The following is an 18,589-nucleotide window of genomic DNA, read 5'->3' on the forward strand; positions in this document are numbered from 1 at the left end:
AATCTGTTGCGTCTGAAGTTGAAATAAAAAAGATAAAATGGAGAATGATTTGATTTGGATTAAAAATCTGACATGATGCATTAATGATGCGCCTTATAGTCCGGTGCGCCTTATATAAGGACAAAGTTTTAAAATGGGCCATTCATTGAAGGTGCGCCTTATAGTCCGGTGCGCCTTATAGTCCGGAAAATACGTTAATTGTTTTTTTAAATCACCAAATAATATCAAATAAACAAAAACAAAAAAATTCTCCTAGTATCTTCCTCCTCCCTGTCTTGTTTACTTGTTTCATCTCTCCCCCCTTCTTCTCACCTGTCCTTTCCTCTCTTCTCCTGACCCCTCCCCTCTTTTTTCTGTCTCTCCTCACTTTGTCCATCCCAATGGCAGCCTGTGACTGCATTGTCAGGAATGAAAGGGAGTGGAAAGCTCCCAGAAAAAAGGCATATGGCCACACCTCTCCTCTTCCCCCTGCATGGATCTCTGTATAATCAAGCATCACCTCCTTCACAGTGGGAATGCAATGACTCACACTGTTAGCGTGCAGAGCCTCCATTAGTAGAACACCACTATCCCGACGATTATATATGAGCCACACGGGCACGTGTGTGCTTCGCTCTCATAGTGAGGTTGCTTATTGGAGAATATGGGGACTATCTGGTTAAGATGTGCACATATGAAAGCAACCACTTTGAAATGATGGGAATTGAAATGACGTAGACAGAAAATGCCCAGCGTGATCAAAAGAGCTGTCAGGAAATGTAGACTCATTACAAACAGGCAGATTATTAAGAAATTGTGAAAAATCTAAAATGATCAGAAAAGGCTCACACGGCAAATTAAATCAATGAATTCCAGAGTATTGTTATTCTATTTGGCATTATGCTTTCTTGCCAGTCATTCTTCACAATCTATTGTAGCTGCTCAAACATAGATTTCATGAATAATTCATAATGTAGCTTGTACGTTGGTTTACTTGGATCAACAGCTTGTGTTTAAAGAAAACCCTGAAGCTGTCAATTCTTTCCACCATCCTGTTATGATCATTAAAATACCTATTTTGAATAATATTTATTTATTCACGTCTGTTATTTTGACTTCAGGGCAGATGTGCTACTTTAGCAATCAATGTGTCATAATATTGATTACCGTATTTTCCGCACTATAAGGCGTACTTAAAAACCTCCAATTTTCTCAAAAATGGACAAAGTTTTAAAATGGGCCATTCATTGAAGGTGCGCCTTATAATCCGGTGCACCTTATATATGGACAAAGTTTTAAAATGGGCCATTCATTGAAGGTGCGCTTTGTAATCCGGTGCACCTTATAGTGCGGAAAATACGGTATAATAAACGCATTTTAATTTAGCAAAGGAAGGTTTTGCGGATCCAATAGATTGGATGAGAACCCCTTGTATTGTCAGGGAGGTTGAACTTTTCTCACGTGGCCCATTGTGGCAACCCCCCCTGCTATGCCTGCAGTGGACTGTCTCACTGCCAAGTCACTACTTTGTTGTTATTTGCAGTGACACGTGCAAGGACTGGAAAAAGGTCAATGGCTAGAGAACTTCTAGATCATTAGCTGTGTATATCTGCCAGAGAGCCCCAGAGCACGCTGCTAACTCGCTTTAGTGGATTTATCGATTAGCATTGAAATAGAGTCTACGTAAATGAGAATTTTAAATTGCTCACAGACAGGCTGTATTATGCTAATGTGCTATCTCCACTTCCAAAGGACTATGGAGGAATATTATTTTTTTTTGCCACTCACTCTTTATCTTATAGTCTCGGGCACAAAAAGTCCTAGAGAAGAAATGATGATTCAAAGTGCACAGAAATGACAAGAGGCCTGAGAAAATTATATTTTCAATCTGTGGTGCTGAACGAAGGGGCTTGAATTTTTTTTCCAGACGCCTCAAATCCCTGGCGGCATCGCTGCTGTTTACTGTACACAAGGCGGTTGGTTGGTTATAGCATGATTTGCCAGATAATGTGGTTAAATAATCTGAGATCAGAATATAAATACTGAGTCTCAGGAATTTTGAGGATACCATTATTTTTGGCCCACAATAAATTAACAATTCATTTTGAGCACATATTTATTTATATATATATATATATATATATATATATATATATATATATATATATATTAGTTAGCTTTAAATTTAATTTTCTGCGTGTTTTTTTTTTTAGGGGGGGTCAGCTCAAAGAATGGTGTCTGCGTGTAGGCACTCCCTGATGTTTGTGTTTTAGAATTTTTTTAATATGTGCTCTGATATCACCTTTTCCACTCTATGAATATCAGAGAATGATCTCCTTGTTCAAAGCTTATTTTCTCCTGGTCCATTCTCCTCAGGATGACATTTATCATCTTAGCAGGGTCATTTAAATGATTTTACCCTGCACAGGGAGACTTTGTTGCACTGATGTAGGTCAGGGATTGTTCTTAATGATCTTTGTGTTTTTTTAATGGCAGTGTGTCCTTGACTCTACTCTCACCGCTGTTCGATTTTGTACGTATCGATCGACGAGACACAGAGTGCTAACGCAGTACATTTATGTATGTATACATGTTTGTCTCTTGATGACCTCACATTGTGACGTACAGTGTTGGGAGTTACATGTGTGTGTGTGTGGTACACAGCCCAAGACGCAGCTCTTCAGATGTCTTGTGTGTCTCTGGTGAGTAATCAGGTAATTGATCATAGAGACAGGTAATTATTCCTCTGCCAAGCTACTTGGCAAATGGAAAGTGCTGGAAAAAGCATCGGTCTCATCCAACACAGGGCAGAGGGAACAGTAAAAAAAAAAATAGGTGCTTTTAGAAAAGAAATGTCCAGACACACACAAAAAAATTAAGTACACTAACCATGCTTACTTGCACGATTTAAATTGCTTGCTCATTTGGGTCGGTTCTGGAGTAGTGACCAAACCAATGTAGCGTGTATCAGTTTGCACTTTGCTTTGATTTATGAACAAGGGTTAATCCAGTCCAGTTTGATTCTCATTTGTCAAGTGTCATTAAGATGTGTTGGTTAGCTATTTTCCTGTTCCAAATTGCCTCTTTCTTCACTTCAGCTCAAAAGTGCTGCTCTTGCTGCTTATATTGTTGAGCACAGTGGAAAATGGAGAAAAGATAACCACGTCTTCTGCCCTGACCAGTTTGTCTGCTTTAATTTCATTGCTGCCAAAACCGGAAGACCTTTCCACCGCTGAGGCCATGCCTCATTGTCATTTTTCATTGTTCTTCATCATCATCAGTGAGCGTGCAGCATTTTTTTTTTTTCATTCTCTTGCCTTCTCCAGACACCTCCTCCTCCTCCTCGTTGCGCATTTATGGACTGAAACTTCAACTGGAGGCAGCCACTTATTTGGCTCCAGGATAAAGTTAGTTAGATGTCTTCTGAATGGAAATGCTATGAGCTTGGCATGAAACCCGCTGGCCATGGGAGACGAATCAGTTGCTGAGGGCAAATAGAGCAAATAAATGTAAATCTAATTTTGCCTTGATATTGTGAGGGGAGTGACACAAAAGCTTCATTTAGTATAAACACAAGCAAACTTTTGTGTCAGCGGAAACATGACTGGAGAGCGAGACATGATTCAATGACACATTCAAAATATACTGCATTCATTCTGTATGTCAAACTCCCTTCCTTCCTTCCTTCCTTCCTTCCTTCCTTCCTTCCTTCCTTCCTTCCTTCCTTCCTTCCTTCCTTCCTTCCTTCCTTCCTTCCTTCCTTCCTTCCTTCCTTCCTTCCTTCCGTCCGTCCCTCCCTCCCTCGCTCCCTCCCTCCCTCCGACCTTCCTTCCTTCCTTTCTTCCTTCCTTCCTTCCTTCCTTCCTTCCGTCCGTCCGTCCGTCCCTCCCTCCCTCCCTCGCTCCCTCCCTCCCTCCCTCCGACCTTCCTTCCTTCCTTCCTTCCTTCCTTCCTTCCTTCCTTCCTTCCTTCCTTCCTTCCTTCCTTCCTTCCTTCCTTCCTTCCTTCCGTCCGTCCGTCCGTCCGTCCGTCCGTCCGTCCCTCCCTCCCTCGCTCCCTCCCTCCCTCCCTTCGACCTTCCTTCCTTCCTTCCTTCCTTCCTTCCTTCCTTCCTTCCTTCCTTCCTTCCTTCCCTAACCCTCCCTCCCTCCCTCCCTCCCTCCGACCTTCCTTCCTTCCTTCCTTCCTTCCTTCCTTCCTTCCTTCCTTCCTTCCTTCCTTCCTTCCTTCCTTCCTTCCTTCCTTCCTTCATTTACTTAACAGCTATTCCAATCCAAAATATTTTAACAGGTCAAGTTAAATTTTAAGCAGCTTCACAATTGCATTTATTGAATTTGTTTCTGATTTTTTTTTTTTTTTACTTGTATTTATTTCTCTGACGTCAAAAATCGCCTCCCAGAGCAACTAGCTGCTTTGATGTGAGCTTACTCATCCTCATAGATTTTTTTTTTTTTTTTGCAACTGTCTCCCATGCTCATAGATCTTTTCCTTGAGGATGCTCTGAACTCTCTCAATGGAGTAAAGGTCAGATTAGGATGGAGCTGGGGAACTGTGAGCTTTTCTATTTCTATGCCCATAGCAACATCAAGGACACTGATTCCAAAATCAACGTTGGGCTCATCTACTCCATCAAAAGTCCACTGGATGTGGATATACAGTACATAATGTCGGTATAAATCTAATATAATATATGCAGACTTGAATAAGCATATTTCTGTAGGGGCATGTATCACTTTGAGCCGTAATACACAGAGAAATTCTTGATAGCGGAGGCATAGACATTAATTCCCCCACCAGCAGTGCTACACAAGAAAGAGATAAGATGCAAGTTGACTTGCATGAAATGCCCAATTCTCTTTTTTTTTTTTTCGTGACCTTGAGACAAAAGTCTATTCTGCATGTGGAAGATGACATCGTTGAGGGGAATGTCCAAATCAACATACAACAGTCATTTGAAGAGCTTCAGGCAGGAAGTACATAAATTGCTGAAAGTGGATTTTTGTCATCACAATTGGGCCAAGTACAGTTGCAGCAAACTCTTTTAAGTGTATGCCAAAATATTCATAAATATGTTCATGCATATTTACAGAAGTAAAAAGCCCGTTGCATAAAATTACAAAGAAATACATTTACTCAATCTTTAACATATTGGTATAATGTAGGCCAAATGCTTAAAAAACACCGTTTTACTTGCATATTTACATTATTTATTTATTATAGATGTATTTGCATTTCCCCTTATAATGCCGCTTGTTATGCCGAACAAAAATCATGCACTGCGGCCACAATGTGCGGAGAGAGAATAAAAGTGCACCTCCTGCATTCTTTTTGTTCAGACAACTATTGTATACTTTAATGAGAAGATAAAAATTTAATTATCTATGATTGCAGTAGCATTGTTGGAAAAAGGCTAATGTGAAAAAGGTCATTTCTAAGTGTGACCTGCACATAAGAGCTATACAGATGAAAAATTAACACACACAGGTGATTGTAATTGGATATAAATGTAAATTCAATAAATCTGTAGAAGCGTGAGAGTGTTTGCGAGGCACACTCACTTGCCTTTCGATTTTTGTTGACTCCATAGGACAGCGAAAAAATGTGCATTTAAAAAAAAAAAAATTATTATTATATCATTTAATTATTATTTTTTAATTAATTTACTAATTACATTTAATAATTAACTTAATTATTATTATAATTAGTTTATTTAATCAAATAATTTAGGCCTGGTGTCCAGCTCATATTTTCTTCTTTTTTCATTTGTGACTCGTGGCTTGATAATCAGATTATTTGATCACGAAGAGTGATTGTTTCCACCGGCAAACGCTGTTTATATTAATTTACATATTTATATGGAGACGTGAAGAGGGAACAGTCTGATAATCCAACATTGACGGAATGTGCTTGCACGCACAGATTGATAAATCTTTTTCTGGATTTGGCTGTACGTTGTGTTTTGGTACGAAAGCCACGCAAGACTTTGCACATTCGGCCTTAGGTCCCGTTTTGTTAAGCACGCAGTGTTTTCTATGGAAAATACTGTACGTCGATGCATTTTCCACATGGATAGAGAAAGATGAATATGCAAAACATCTTCCAGGGGGCAGTCATCTCTCTCTCCCCCATGAATCAGAGAAAAAAAGCCCGAGGGAGCAATCCGTGCACCCTGCATGTGTGAGCAGGTTGAGGTGGCGGAATACAACCAAAGGCCTTGATATGCCCTCGATGAGCAAAATGTCAACACAGCTACAATGGATGATACTGTACTGGAGATGTTAGCATGAAACTGAATAATCCAGAATAAAGTTTTGGGGTGAAATCTACAATTGTCAACCACTGTTGGGTTTTTCTGACGATAAAGACGATACCGATGTTTGATCAGCTCACGAATGAACTAAAGATAATTTATGTTATTGAAATAAAATAAAAATGCTAACATAAAATGAACTAAATTAACTATACCAAAAATATAAAAACAAAACATTTGCATACTAACAAAAAAAGTTTGCCTGAGTCAAGTGAATATTATGGTTTGGCGAAATCTTGCCGTGTTGCTCATGTGAACAAAACTCTGCACAAGACACACAAGCATCCAGATATGCATTATACATGAGCAACGGTGTCAGTATGAGCATGTTGAAAGTGTTATGGCATATTGCTCTGTGAATAATATCTTCCAACACACATGTAGGCACGTGCTTTTCCAGTCACGTGCATTTGCGAGTCATCACGCTGAGCGATATCGTTCATCTCTGGCAGCAGCCGAGGTGCCCGTGTCCTCGGCGCAACCTGTTTGCCACCGTGTGCTAAGCAAATGAGAGCGATGATGGCAAGTATGTAATAGTTCACAATATAATTGCATGCATTATATTCAGGAAACAGAGCAGAACCTTTTAATGCTGCTTTTTTTCCCCCTCAAATAATTACCGTATTTTCCGGACTATAAGGCGCACCGGACTATAAGGCGCACCTTCAATGAATGGCCCATTTTAAAACTTTGTCCTTACATAAGGCGCACTGGACTATAAGGCGCACCATTAATGCATCATGTCAGATTTTTAATCCAAATCAAATCATTCTCCAGTTTATCTTTTTTATTTTAACTTCAGATGCAACAAATTACTTTATAATCACAAAGTAATGATCCATAGTCTTTTTGATTCATGATTCATAGTGTTCAATGGGCCACTTATGATTGATTTCTTGACACAATACTTCGGGCCAGTTTAAATTGAGGAATTTGGTCCTTATATAGGGCACACCGGACTATAAGGCGCACTGTCGGCTTTTGAGAAAATTTTAGGTTTTTAGGTGCGCCTTATAGTCCGGAAAATACGGTACAATCTATTGTGCAAAGTCAATGTGTTGGTAGCCATTTTTATGGATCCTCCATCTTACTCCCAGTTAAACAATTAGGCCGCTCTAATTGGAACCGTGGCCTGCCGGGCCTGTTGCGTGGCTCTGTGACAACAGCGGCCCTTCGGCAACCTTTCCCCGCCCTCTCGACACGCCCTTGAGTTGAACTCTTGACATCCCTATTGCTCTCTGTCTCACAAAAGCAACCCCCCACCTCCTAAAAAGCCAAGATCTATTCTGTGTGGGAGTCCATATGGTTCCTTGTAATATGGAGAGAATGACATTATTCCGCAAGCAAGGAATTCATCGCAGCCGCTGCAAGGTGGCTCGCCGCGTGACGCCAGTCGTGGCTTTAATCATGGTGTTTCTGGAAAAGTCATTTCACAATGAGAAAGGCACCGCGCAGGCAGACAATCCAAGTGATTCGTAAATAAAACGCAAGCGGCGCCTTTCTGGACTGGCTCGGTGGCTCGGTGCCAGAAGATGACAAAGCGTGGTGTCACCGAGGAATGCTGGGCATGTTGTTGCCCGCCACCCAGGTCCGAAATCCTGATAGCGGGCCGGTTTTATGCTTTTGCTGACTGCCGCTTTTGATGGGAGTCATTCCGACAATGATCTCATTCATTCTCTCTCAGATCTCGGGAAACTTCGTGCTCTGCCTACTTTATCGGCGTGGCGGTGCACATTTTCTTTCAGTTCATATTGAATATATTAATCTCTTTGGGGTCGGGCGGGGGGAAATGATACAGCCACCCTCCATCTGTTTGCAATGTGGGAGGAAAGAGTGGCAACAGCCTGACAACAAGGACTTGAGAAAAGACTGCAGCAGGAAAAAGTGTGTCAGATCATTTAGCAGCAGGGATGCAAGACTTTGGTCTTTTTGCAGCAGCCCTGCAGACATTCTCTTGTCCAGTCAGCGTTGCAACAAAGGCACAGCAGCAATGCTTGTATTTGTGGAACTGGAATGTTCCCGTGTGTGGGGGGGGGGGTGGGGGGGCAGAACCTCATCAACTATAACCCCTCAGTTCCATTTATGGAGGGAACGTGGCGCTAACCTCTGCCACCGCCAGACCCCCCCTCCCCTCATGCATTGTTGGACCAACTGAGCTGACAAGCACTTCACACTTTTTAACAAGAGGTGAGTGAACAAAGAGCAGCTAACATCGTTTGATATTGTAGCAGGCCGGTCGGTTACTTTTTTGTCATCTGACACAAATGCTGTAGTTAACTTCGATATCAATTTCCCTATTAGAAAGCTTTTGTGTCACATGGTATTATTTAATATTTTGACGCAAATGTCAAATGGTCTTTTTCAATAAAATACACCCGCTCGTATAAATAACCTTTTATTTGCGTGCATTGCGCTTGAGCTACCTTGCGATTGGCAAGTCGACAATCCGGTTGTTTAAATTGGATCGGAGGCGTTTCTCATCAGGCGCTGCTCATTTTAAAGGTCAACGACACATATATGTGCATTTTAGGGGAGGTGGGTGGTTTTATTTGAACAAACATGCAGGTATAGCCATCAAGGCTAAACATGGGTTATTACTACTTAGACCTGGGAATTCTTCAGCTAGGTCGCCGAGCGAAAAGGGTCCATTTCTGATCAAGCTGATTGATTTCAAAGAAAATCTAACTAAAACTGTCATGAGGTTTCATCGACGGACTCATGCACAAGCTCCAAGTCCCCACGTCTCAGTGACCATCTTTACATCTTCTGGAAGTTTCTTCTAATCCGCAGTTTCCTGCACAGTACCTTATAGACATTTACGTAGCTCTCCTGTGTTAAATTTAAAGAGAATGACTGGAGCTGCTTCGATTGGCTGGAAAACAAGCATTGTTCACACCCACAGCAGCGCAAACGCCCATTTCTAACTGCGCCCGTCTAAAAAATACCAATAAAAGGAAACTCCATCCAGTTTGCACTTTAGGCTAGATTTGATGAACATAGTTAAGTAGCACTATTTATGTTTTGGATCAGTTGCCAACTCCAAACGATCTTGTGTCGTCTTGCTCTCCAATATTAGAGTATATTTCTCCATGGTTTAAAGATAACAGAGATATGGAGATAATGAAAATCAGCAGACATGATATCAATCTACGTCACGCATTAGTTCTCCATGCAAAGACAACTGGCTGTTTAACAGTCTTATACAAGATAGTATCACTTGTTTACAGATCAAGTAGAGCGCAAATAAAGGATGACAGTCGCTGTAAGTGATTACCACTCATTTTCCTGCGGGGAGATTTAAGCTTGAGAAAGCTGCTCAATCCCTCAACGAGGATCAGATGGGATCATAAAGCTGATATTGTGAGACCGCCGAGATTGCTCAATGAGAGCACAAAGTTCCCGTTTGTGCATTGTGCTCATGATGCCATCATTTACGCCGCATATTTAAGCGGGATCATTCCAAGAAGGATCCTTCATCATTCAATCATCACATCATTTCAAAGTAGAATGTTTCTTCAGATCCCCCCCTCCCTTTTTTAGAATTCTTTGTATTGAGAGCTTATTTCACAACAAGCACCAGTTCTATTCATACTCAGACAGCGCGGGCTGCTATGTTTGCAACTGAATGTAGTGGCTGAACATTTTATTTGCTTGTAAAAGTGGCTTGGGACTTTATGTGCATCCTTTTCATGGCTTCTAACACTTCCTTCCGCAGTGCAAAAAAAAAGAGTGAGTGTGAATGGACTCTGTCAACTCTGTGATTGACAGATGATCACTTTAAGGTGCATAGGATAAGTCATAAATATATTCAGTTGGTGTTGTCAACATCAAGTCATAAATTTGATCTTTTTTGCAGCAAATACTTGGAATCTCTTGACATACTGTCCAGATTTCCCCAGCTGTTTTCTGACCTGGCCGATCCGGGCATGCATACACTTTAAAGGTTACTAGTAAAAATAAAACGTGCATCAGCTTACTCGGCTTTAGTTTATGGGAACATGATGGAGACATTTATTGTAGCATTTATGAAGTCAAGCAGTAATAATTTCATTGACATTTATGCATATTTATTATGTTTTTATTATTACCATTGTTTCATGTGATATTTTCTGTTGTATTGTTATTTTATGTATTTGTAAAGCCCATTGTTATGGCGAAAGTCATTGTAAAACCGCTATATAAATAAAGATGTTTTGTATTGTATTGTTCAAAGCCACCATTGTATCTTGCCAATGACACTTCCGGGGTAATTTAAACGTGTGGTTCATTTGAAGCTTTGGAACAAGAGATGTACAGTATGAGCCTTTGTGCATAATAATAATAATAATAATAATAATAATAATAATAATAAAATAATAATAATAATAATGATAAACTGGCAATGTTAAGAAATTCTTTCTAACTTTTGTCAAGGGACCCTTGAGCAAAGCAATGAGCCCATTCATGTCGCTCAAAGTTTTGCAGCACTGATTGTGCATAACAGTTTTCAATAAAATATTATGAATGATATTTCCCCAGTGCCATAGAGTTCTAAATACACAATTAGAACAGTTTGTATTTCCCTGCAATAATTGCTTGTATTCAGATTCCGAAATACAGTTTGCACATTAGTCATGCAAACACAACTGGACAGAGATACCTGCAATTATTTTTCATTCCTATCATGGCGCTTCTCCCGGCCAAACGTGTGGCTCAACCAGCAGAAATTTCCACCAGAAACAATGTGTTTGCATAATTGCCGCCCTTGGTGACAAACAAATGAGAGACAAATTCTAATTTACTGTGTCAAATAATGAAGGGGGTGGCAAAAAAAAAGAAGTGAGCAGCTGAATTGATTTCTGCTGTGCAACACAGTTTAAACATGGTTGAGTGATATCTTCAGGGAAATTACAAGATCCCACTCGTCAACACTGCGACGTGACACACGTATTATTAAGTAATTATCATTATTTACCTCATCGTTAACCATTTGCAAATATAAGAGCAAGCATTGAAGACTAATTGTGATAATCATACTGAGACAGCCATTTCATTAATGCATGCAGTTTACTTATCTAGATTCGTAGCGTTGTTAAAGATCACCAAATTAATCGGGGGTCAAATGAATGTGAGTGATTTAAATGAATGAAAACAACACAAAGAACCGATCGATGCATCTCGGGTGCACAATTTCAATTGCAACATTAAATGCGCTAGGTGGTGCACTGTGTAAAGTGAGCAACTTTGAAGGCGATGATATTCAGTAACAAAATCTGTTGCTCAGTAGCGCCACTCACGCCGGCCCAGTGGCAACACACACCAGCACACTGTTTTTACAGCCCTCATGACCACGACAGTGTCAAGCTTGCCAGACTCAGAACAGAAGCTCGTGTTTTGACTTTCAAAATAAAATGTATACTAAAGGCGGACACCTCAAGACAGCCTGACTAATAAATAAGAATGCGTTAAAATGATCAAATATGGTGGTGAAGGTTGGTGTTGCATAAAATGTTTTATTTTGATGGGATTGCTTTGGAAACATAAATCACTATGAAGGGAAAAATGTAAGCCAAACATTTATTTTAACCGGATGTTTTAACAATGTATCGGTCCAATGTGGTTAAGTCCCGCAAACTTGATAAATCTTTGACCACGAACGAGCCAATCGGCTGTGGAAGGCAGAATTGTCCCTGTGGCCGCCATTAAAGAAAGGAATCCATGAATTCAAATGGAAACCAACAGGAACCGAGACAGAAATCATGATCGTAATCATTGTTCGAATCGAGGCTGATGCCATTTTTACCGGCTCTTACGGGGATGTATTTTGTTTTTAGAATGAATTTTGTCGCGGTGGAGTGCGACGGAATATTTTTTATTTTTTAAGCTGAGACCGTTTTTAGGGCTAAGGGGGAGGGGGAGAGTTGCTTCTTTGCTCTCCTTTTCTTTTTGTTTTATGAACATTTTTGCCTCCTGGAAATTGATTGAACTTGGGATGCTTTTGAGATGTCGCCCTAAAGATTAACATAACCAATTTTATCCGCTTTTTTAAAACCCCGGCGGGCGAACTGCAATTGGAAGGTTGTTAAATTAACTATCCTCCAGCCAAATGTTGCAGAAATTATTACTCGCTGATTAAGCTTGAACACATCAGACAAGACAAATCTGAACATTGCCCTTTTATTTCCCGGGAAGTGAAATGATGGCGAGTTGGACCTCGGAGTGAAAGAAAGGATGAGTTCTTGTTTTGTACCAAACGGGGCCAGCTTGGAGGATTGCCATTCCAATCTATTCTGTCTGGTAAGAGATTTAAAACTAAAGGAAAGCAGCCATTTTTAACTAGCTGAGCAGCGGCTAAGCTAACGTTAGCCTCAGAGGCATCAGTTTGATAGCAGCTTAGCAAAGGCTTACGGCCCGTCAAGCTGACATCATTTCGGGACAACGAGATTTCCACACTCTGCCAATGTTACAAGATAATGTTTCCAGCGATCAAACACTTGGTCTCGTCTCATGTGTCACACTACTCGTTACTACGCCTCCTCCGCCGGATGTCACTTTACTAAACTGTTGTGGTCACGCCACTTGTACGTTTGCTGTTTTTATTTACATTATTTGCCAAAGTACACATGGCAAGAAATTAGCAAGGAAATGAAATGCAAGCGCCGCTCCTTGTCTGTAAAGTTTCACTTTCTCGGAAATTCTTTTTCCCCTTAACATGGTGCGTGTTATGAACTATTTCCATTCACTTTCTGCAAAGTGTCGACTTGCACAACAAGCGCATCAACTGCTGCTTTAAGTCGGGGAAAATCAACACACAAATAGTTGAGAGTGACACGCTGCTAATTGTTTTGACAGCCCCCCCCAAAAAAAATAAACATTTGATTGTTTTCCGTCCAAGCGATTATTGTCAAAATATAATAATTGATGTAATCTGTCAATCTTTGCATGCGTCTTAATCTCTACATTCTCGAGTATTCACACCAACTAGGACACAGAGGCCTGATTATTATATAATCTCTGGCATGCCTTTCTAGACAGTACAAACATCCAGGTTGCTACAGTTCCCAGCTTTTTCTTTTGCATACTAAAAAGCTACTGGGAGTTGTCTTTGGCATCCAATGTGTTTATCTGTCTCTCAATATCTTTTCTCCTCATCGCTCGCTCTAAATTGTAGCAGTGTGTTGTCAGTTGACATTAGTATTTCAGCTGCTTGCTTTCTTAGCTGCACACAATCGACAGCAAGTGGAAAAGGTCTTCCTCTCTCGCTGGATATTAATAATGATCTGTATTTGTTTAGCTTTTATTTTGCGGCTAATTGACTTGTCTCGGGCTTGAACTGATTCGCTTGTAAATTAGCGACCTTTTACGTGCTTCTGCAAAGGTTCTTATTGGAAGCCGCTCTTCCTCCAGCGCTATAAAAGCAGCAGCCAGTGAGCAGAAAATGCAAAAGTGTACAGTACTCATAATATTCCAAACATTGTAGTGTTATAATAGCACAGTCTTTTACCACCAATTGACTCAGGGCCAAAGCTGTCCACCCACCTAGAAGGTAACATTTCATTGCAAGAAAATCCCCACTTTCAGTTCTACTCCGTTGGGCGTGCGGTGTGCACTGAACTCGTAATTACAATGTTTATGACAGCACTAGAAGGTTGCAGCACTGCATACAGTGGACAGGCGAGGTCCAGGCTGGTAGATGCCTGTCTGCCTGACGTTTTCCTGCACACCGAGACTAAGCATAACACCTCTACTGTTATGACTCGTGCACGGAACACACTCTGCTTTGTGGTTTCATGACGAAAGAATGCATACACATTGTGCCCCCCCCCCCCTCTTTAGTGACTACTTTTAATTCAGCAGGATAACAGCACAGTACTTCACTTGGCAGTTTGTAGAAGCTGTGAAAATAGTGCAGTTGTTGAATTCAAAGTGTAAAAATAAGTTCTCTGTGCTTTTGTGTTGAATTTAAATAACACGTTTGCTTTGACTTTGGGAAATGACGATCGCCCGTTTTGACTTTTTTCTGACATGTTGTGGAGCAACTCACCTTCAACCCCAATTAGGACATGTGCAATTTCAATTTGATTGATAGCTATTGCATCCTCATTTTGTCTCAATTGCTTTGAGGTCAAATAATCTGCAGTCACTGGCGATGTCATTATTTGTCAACCGTGCGGCTTGCGAGAAGCTTTTCTGGTTAAGAGCAATATGGACAAATTTGACTTGACATCATTCTTAACTGCCAATAAAAAGATTTATTATTTTTTGCTTCATCTCTGAAGTCTAGTAGGGGTCCAGTTTGGTAAGCATCACCTGTTGCTCGTGTCATCTTGAAAGGCAGCTGTTTGAACACACAGTGCCTCTTCCTCCCCCCCGTTGAGATTGGCAGCAAAGTGGCCAGGGGGAAGGTGAGCAGCTGGCAAAATCGAGTCGTAAACCTCAAGTTTGCGTCACTCCTGGAACACTTCTTGCCTCTCTATCCAGTGGATTTGGCTTGATATTCCATCCGAATACGGCTGCAAGACAGCCGGCTTTGCCGTACACGACCGTGTACACAAACACGTTTTTTAGCAAGGCGCTCATCATGGGAGAAAGACACTTTTGCACATACAGCGTCATTGTTACCAATAATATAAGATTTTTGCCTTTTTGATCATTATTGTCACTGAACAGATATCTGGGGTGAACTGAAATTGATTGTGGTAGTGCAGCAGTGACTTCCAATGTTTTTGGGCCTTATTCTTCCAAATCAGGCTCAGCAGGTTTCTGTGTGTAATTTAAATGTGGCAAGCATACGGCTTTGTATATTTGTCTTTACACTCGTGCATTGTTTGCACAAGTGTTATGACCCTGTGTGCTTCATCATTTCAGCAAGATTCAGCTTAAAGTGTCAGCCGAAGGGAACTTTTGGAATCTGGGCTTTAGGTTTTGCTTTTCCAAAAGATGCAATACATTTAATGCTAAGTTGAATTAATGTTAATAATAGCATATAATTGGTGATAGCAGAAAATGTGTACTGTACACAAATGTTTATGAACCTAGGTGGCATTGTTTATATTTGCTGTACTCCCTTAAGATAGTTTACAAAGCGCTTTTAGGCTAGCGATGTTGCTCGTCAACATTCTGTGTAAACAATCCGGAGGAGAAAAGGTTCAAATAAACCCGCACTGTTTACTTTACACCTCATTTAGGGATACGGAGCTGCATAAACGAGAGCGCCTTAGTCGACTCGGGTTTTTTTCGGCTTACAAACAACACGCAACAAATATTCCTAAAGTTTATGCGAGCAGACGGCTCAAGCAGAAACATTTTGATTTACTTTAGATTTTATTTCCAAGTGCCGTACTACTCAAAATCTCGGTAGGATCTGCAGCGCCTATTTGTCAGGCTCTCGTCCTGACATGATCCCTGCATCGACTTTGTAGCCCAAATCATAAATGTGCGTTATTCAGAACTATTACTGAAATAAAGCGTTATAGCACCCTTAAATCTTTTTCAACACATCCACTTGTGTCAAAAGCGATACACTGCCACTTGACGAATAAAACATTCGTAACGCCGGTGGTGAATGTCGTCACTCATTTTTTGTGTGCTAATAATGTTTCCCAATCTGTGAGTTCTTTTTCAACGGTCCTTAATTTAGCCCTCCGCTCCCACCATCACAGCTAACACTGCAAATCTCCCTAGCTTATCCCTAGCCAGGAACGAGCACCGCTTTGGCACAGCTAATAGCTTGTTCAGGCCCTCTGCTTTTGCACTTGAGTTAATATATCCCCAGAATTATAATAGATTAATTGCTCGTATATACAGAGGGGACAACCCGCCCGCTAACTCAAACCCAACGGCATGGAAATGAACCGGCCGTACTGGCACGGATGAGTCAAAATGGGAATGGAGAGCTGAAGGAGATAAGATGTTCTATGGGTGACTTTTTACTTTTGCCAGATAGATATGGGCCGTTGAGCCGCAATGGATCTAGCTGTACGTTCCAACTTTAACCACCTAATGACCCCGTTGGTGCTTTACGTCCCGTGAGATGCTTTCATGTGTTTTGTTCACTCTGTTAAAGCCTGGCTGCATTTTTTTTTTCCAAACTACAAGAGCTCCTCAATACTGGCCAATGATGAGGATTAAAGTTGTGTGATTTTTTTTTTTTTTTTTTTTTTTTTATCCCAGCAAGTCATGGGAGATTTATAAACATTATTGGTATTTATAGTCATTTTTTTATTCTCCCCCCTGCCTTGTCTTACAGGCTGACTTGACAGGAATCAAATGGAAGAAGTTTGTGTGGCAGGGTCCCACCTCTGCCCCCATCCTGTTCCCGGTGACGGAGGAGGACCCCATCCTGTGCAGCTTCAGCCGCTGTCTGAAGGCCGACGTGTTGAGCGTATGGCGACGCTGCCAGCGGCAGGGGCGGCGGGAAATTTGGCTCTTCTGGTGGGGGGAAGACCCCAACTTTGCTGATCTCATCCACCCCGAGCTTGCCGGTGAGTGGTGGTCGGGCGTACACGCACACACGGTGTTGTTCCTTTTGACATCCCGACAGGTTTTTGAGTGCACGAGAGAGAGAGAGAGAGCGGGCGGAGTGTATAAAGCACTTTGCAGTTCATATCACATCAAAGTCTGTTTACACGTCTTGGGAAGTGCAACCGCATCTGCGATGAGTCTTTTACGGCTCCATTGGAATCCCGAAAAGATGATGTTGGCTTCAAAAAAGAAAATCTGGGGTTATGAACGTTGACTTGAAAGTGAGTTTAGCTTTTAGTTGCAACCGTGCCAAAAAAAATGAGTGTACCTGAGACACTTTTATGTGTAATGTAGCACTCATGTTTTGCAAAAAAAAAAAAAAAGCAATCCAATTGGTGGCTTTTTTTAAAAATCAACTCTGTGTGTTTTGACTGTGACGCAAAAAGTGCGACCCTTTTAACCAAATCAATTTGACTTGCATTTGCAAATGAGATGATTAAAAAAAGACACATACTATAAACATGATTAAGCGTCCTGGCAAGAAATATAATCTCGGAATACAAAATTAACACCATTTGTCGGAGTCACTCAAGCCAACAGAGTGATAGCTGTAAAAGATAACGGAAAGTCGAAAGGCTTTTTGCAGTTTTCTGTATAATAAAAACGTGAAGATAAATCACGCTGTCATAACATGTTATTGGTTGGACTATGAAAAATGATACAGGTTTCCGTGGCTGTCAGGTGGGCACAGGGGATAGCCTGCAAGTCGGCACCCTGGGGAAATGTAAAAAAAAAAAAAAATTCGGTGACTGATGAGCCAGCCCAGCCACACTGGTAGTGCCAGCACCTGTAGGGCACCACTGTCTCCGTGGAGACAGCAGCTATCATGTGGGCTCATTTTCACATTAGTCTCGGAGTGTGTGTGTGGGGTGAGTACCGCCATGCAGCACACTAAACCAGAGCATGTGTAGCTATTCTACAGAGAATGGGCAAGAAATGATGCGGGTGTAAAAGTGAGCTCAGCTCCATCTTAACTCGAGCGCATCGCAGCTCGCAGGTGTGCAAGCATGCGGAAAGAAGAAAAATGCAGCCCACAGTAACCTTCGTGCTAAGGGCTGGAAGAGGCCATTTTTATTCATTCTCCCTGCCATGTTGATTGAACTTTGGAGGTCGAGCTCTGCAAAACCTTTCGATGACTCCTCTTCATTATCGTGCCCGAAGCGGACTCCGAATGAAAGGCTTCGAAGGGTGAAGCGTTCAGTTTTTTGTAAAACGTATGGCTCGGGTCGAATAGTGAGTACGAATTTTACAAGAGGGCGTTAGGGAAAATGGTAAAACCTCGGCGAGGGTCTTGTTACATACTCCGGCCAAGCAGGTTCACCCCAAAAAAATGGAATGATTGAATATCGCCAAGAGCAGCTGTACCTTTTGGGAATTGGAAATGATGAATCATCCTTTTAAGGACTTTTGATGTGCTTTTTAAAATAGATAAATCATTATTTTGAAAAAAGAAATTATCAGTACTTTTGATGGTACCTGATGCAATTTCTGTTCCTCCAGCTGAGGTTCACCTAACTTAAAACTCTCAAGTGAATGTGGTTGTGTACCTGATTGCAGATTTTTTTAGTTGCCATTTGTGAGTTTCTGCAATGTGCCAGAAGTGGGCAAATTACTTTTTGTGTGCTAAATACTATCAACCACTGGAATGGACAATTTAAATGATGGAGAGGCGCCCACTATTTTTCATTAGCGGTGCTGGAGGGACCACATAGAGGGGGACCACACAATTCTTAACCACATGTGTGGCAAAGATACAATTTAAAATATGTGCCGACCCACTAATAGCAAAAATGTGCC

At 41.2% G+C, this 18,589-nt stretch overlaps 1 protein-coding gene across 2 annotated transcripts in view; it reads left to right on the top strand.

Annotated features, from left to right (window-relative positions):
* Window positions 1-11,928: 11,928 nt before the first annotated feature.
* med13a (mediator complex subunit 13a) overlaps window positions 11,929-18,589 on the top strand; it is a 42,740-nt gene continuing 36,079 nt past the window's right edge. For both annotated transcript variants that reach the window (XM_088399061.1, XM_088399062.1), the window contains exons 1-2: window positions 11,929-12,565; window positions 16,518-16,752. In XM_088399061.1, coding sequence (XP_088255187.1) covers window positions 12,500-12,565; window positions 16,518-16,752 — 301 coding nt within the window. In that variant the 5' untranslated portion in view covers window positions 11,929-12,499. The remainder of the gene's footprint in view (window positions 12,566-16,517; window positions 16,753-18,589) is intronic.

Source organism: Syngnathus floridae, chromosome 15, assembly GCF_059516105.1.
Source record: "Syngnathus floridae isolate MCC-2025c chromosome 15, RoL_Sflo_1.0, whole genome shotgun sequence".
Classification (NCBI taxonomy): domain Eukaryota; kingdom Metazoa; phylum Chordata; class Actinopteri; order Syngnathiformes; family Syngnathidae; genus Syngnathus; species Syngnathus floridae.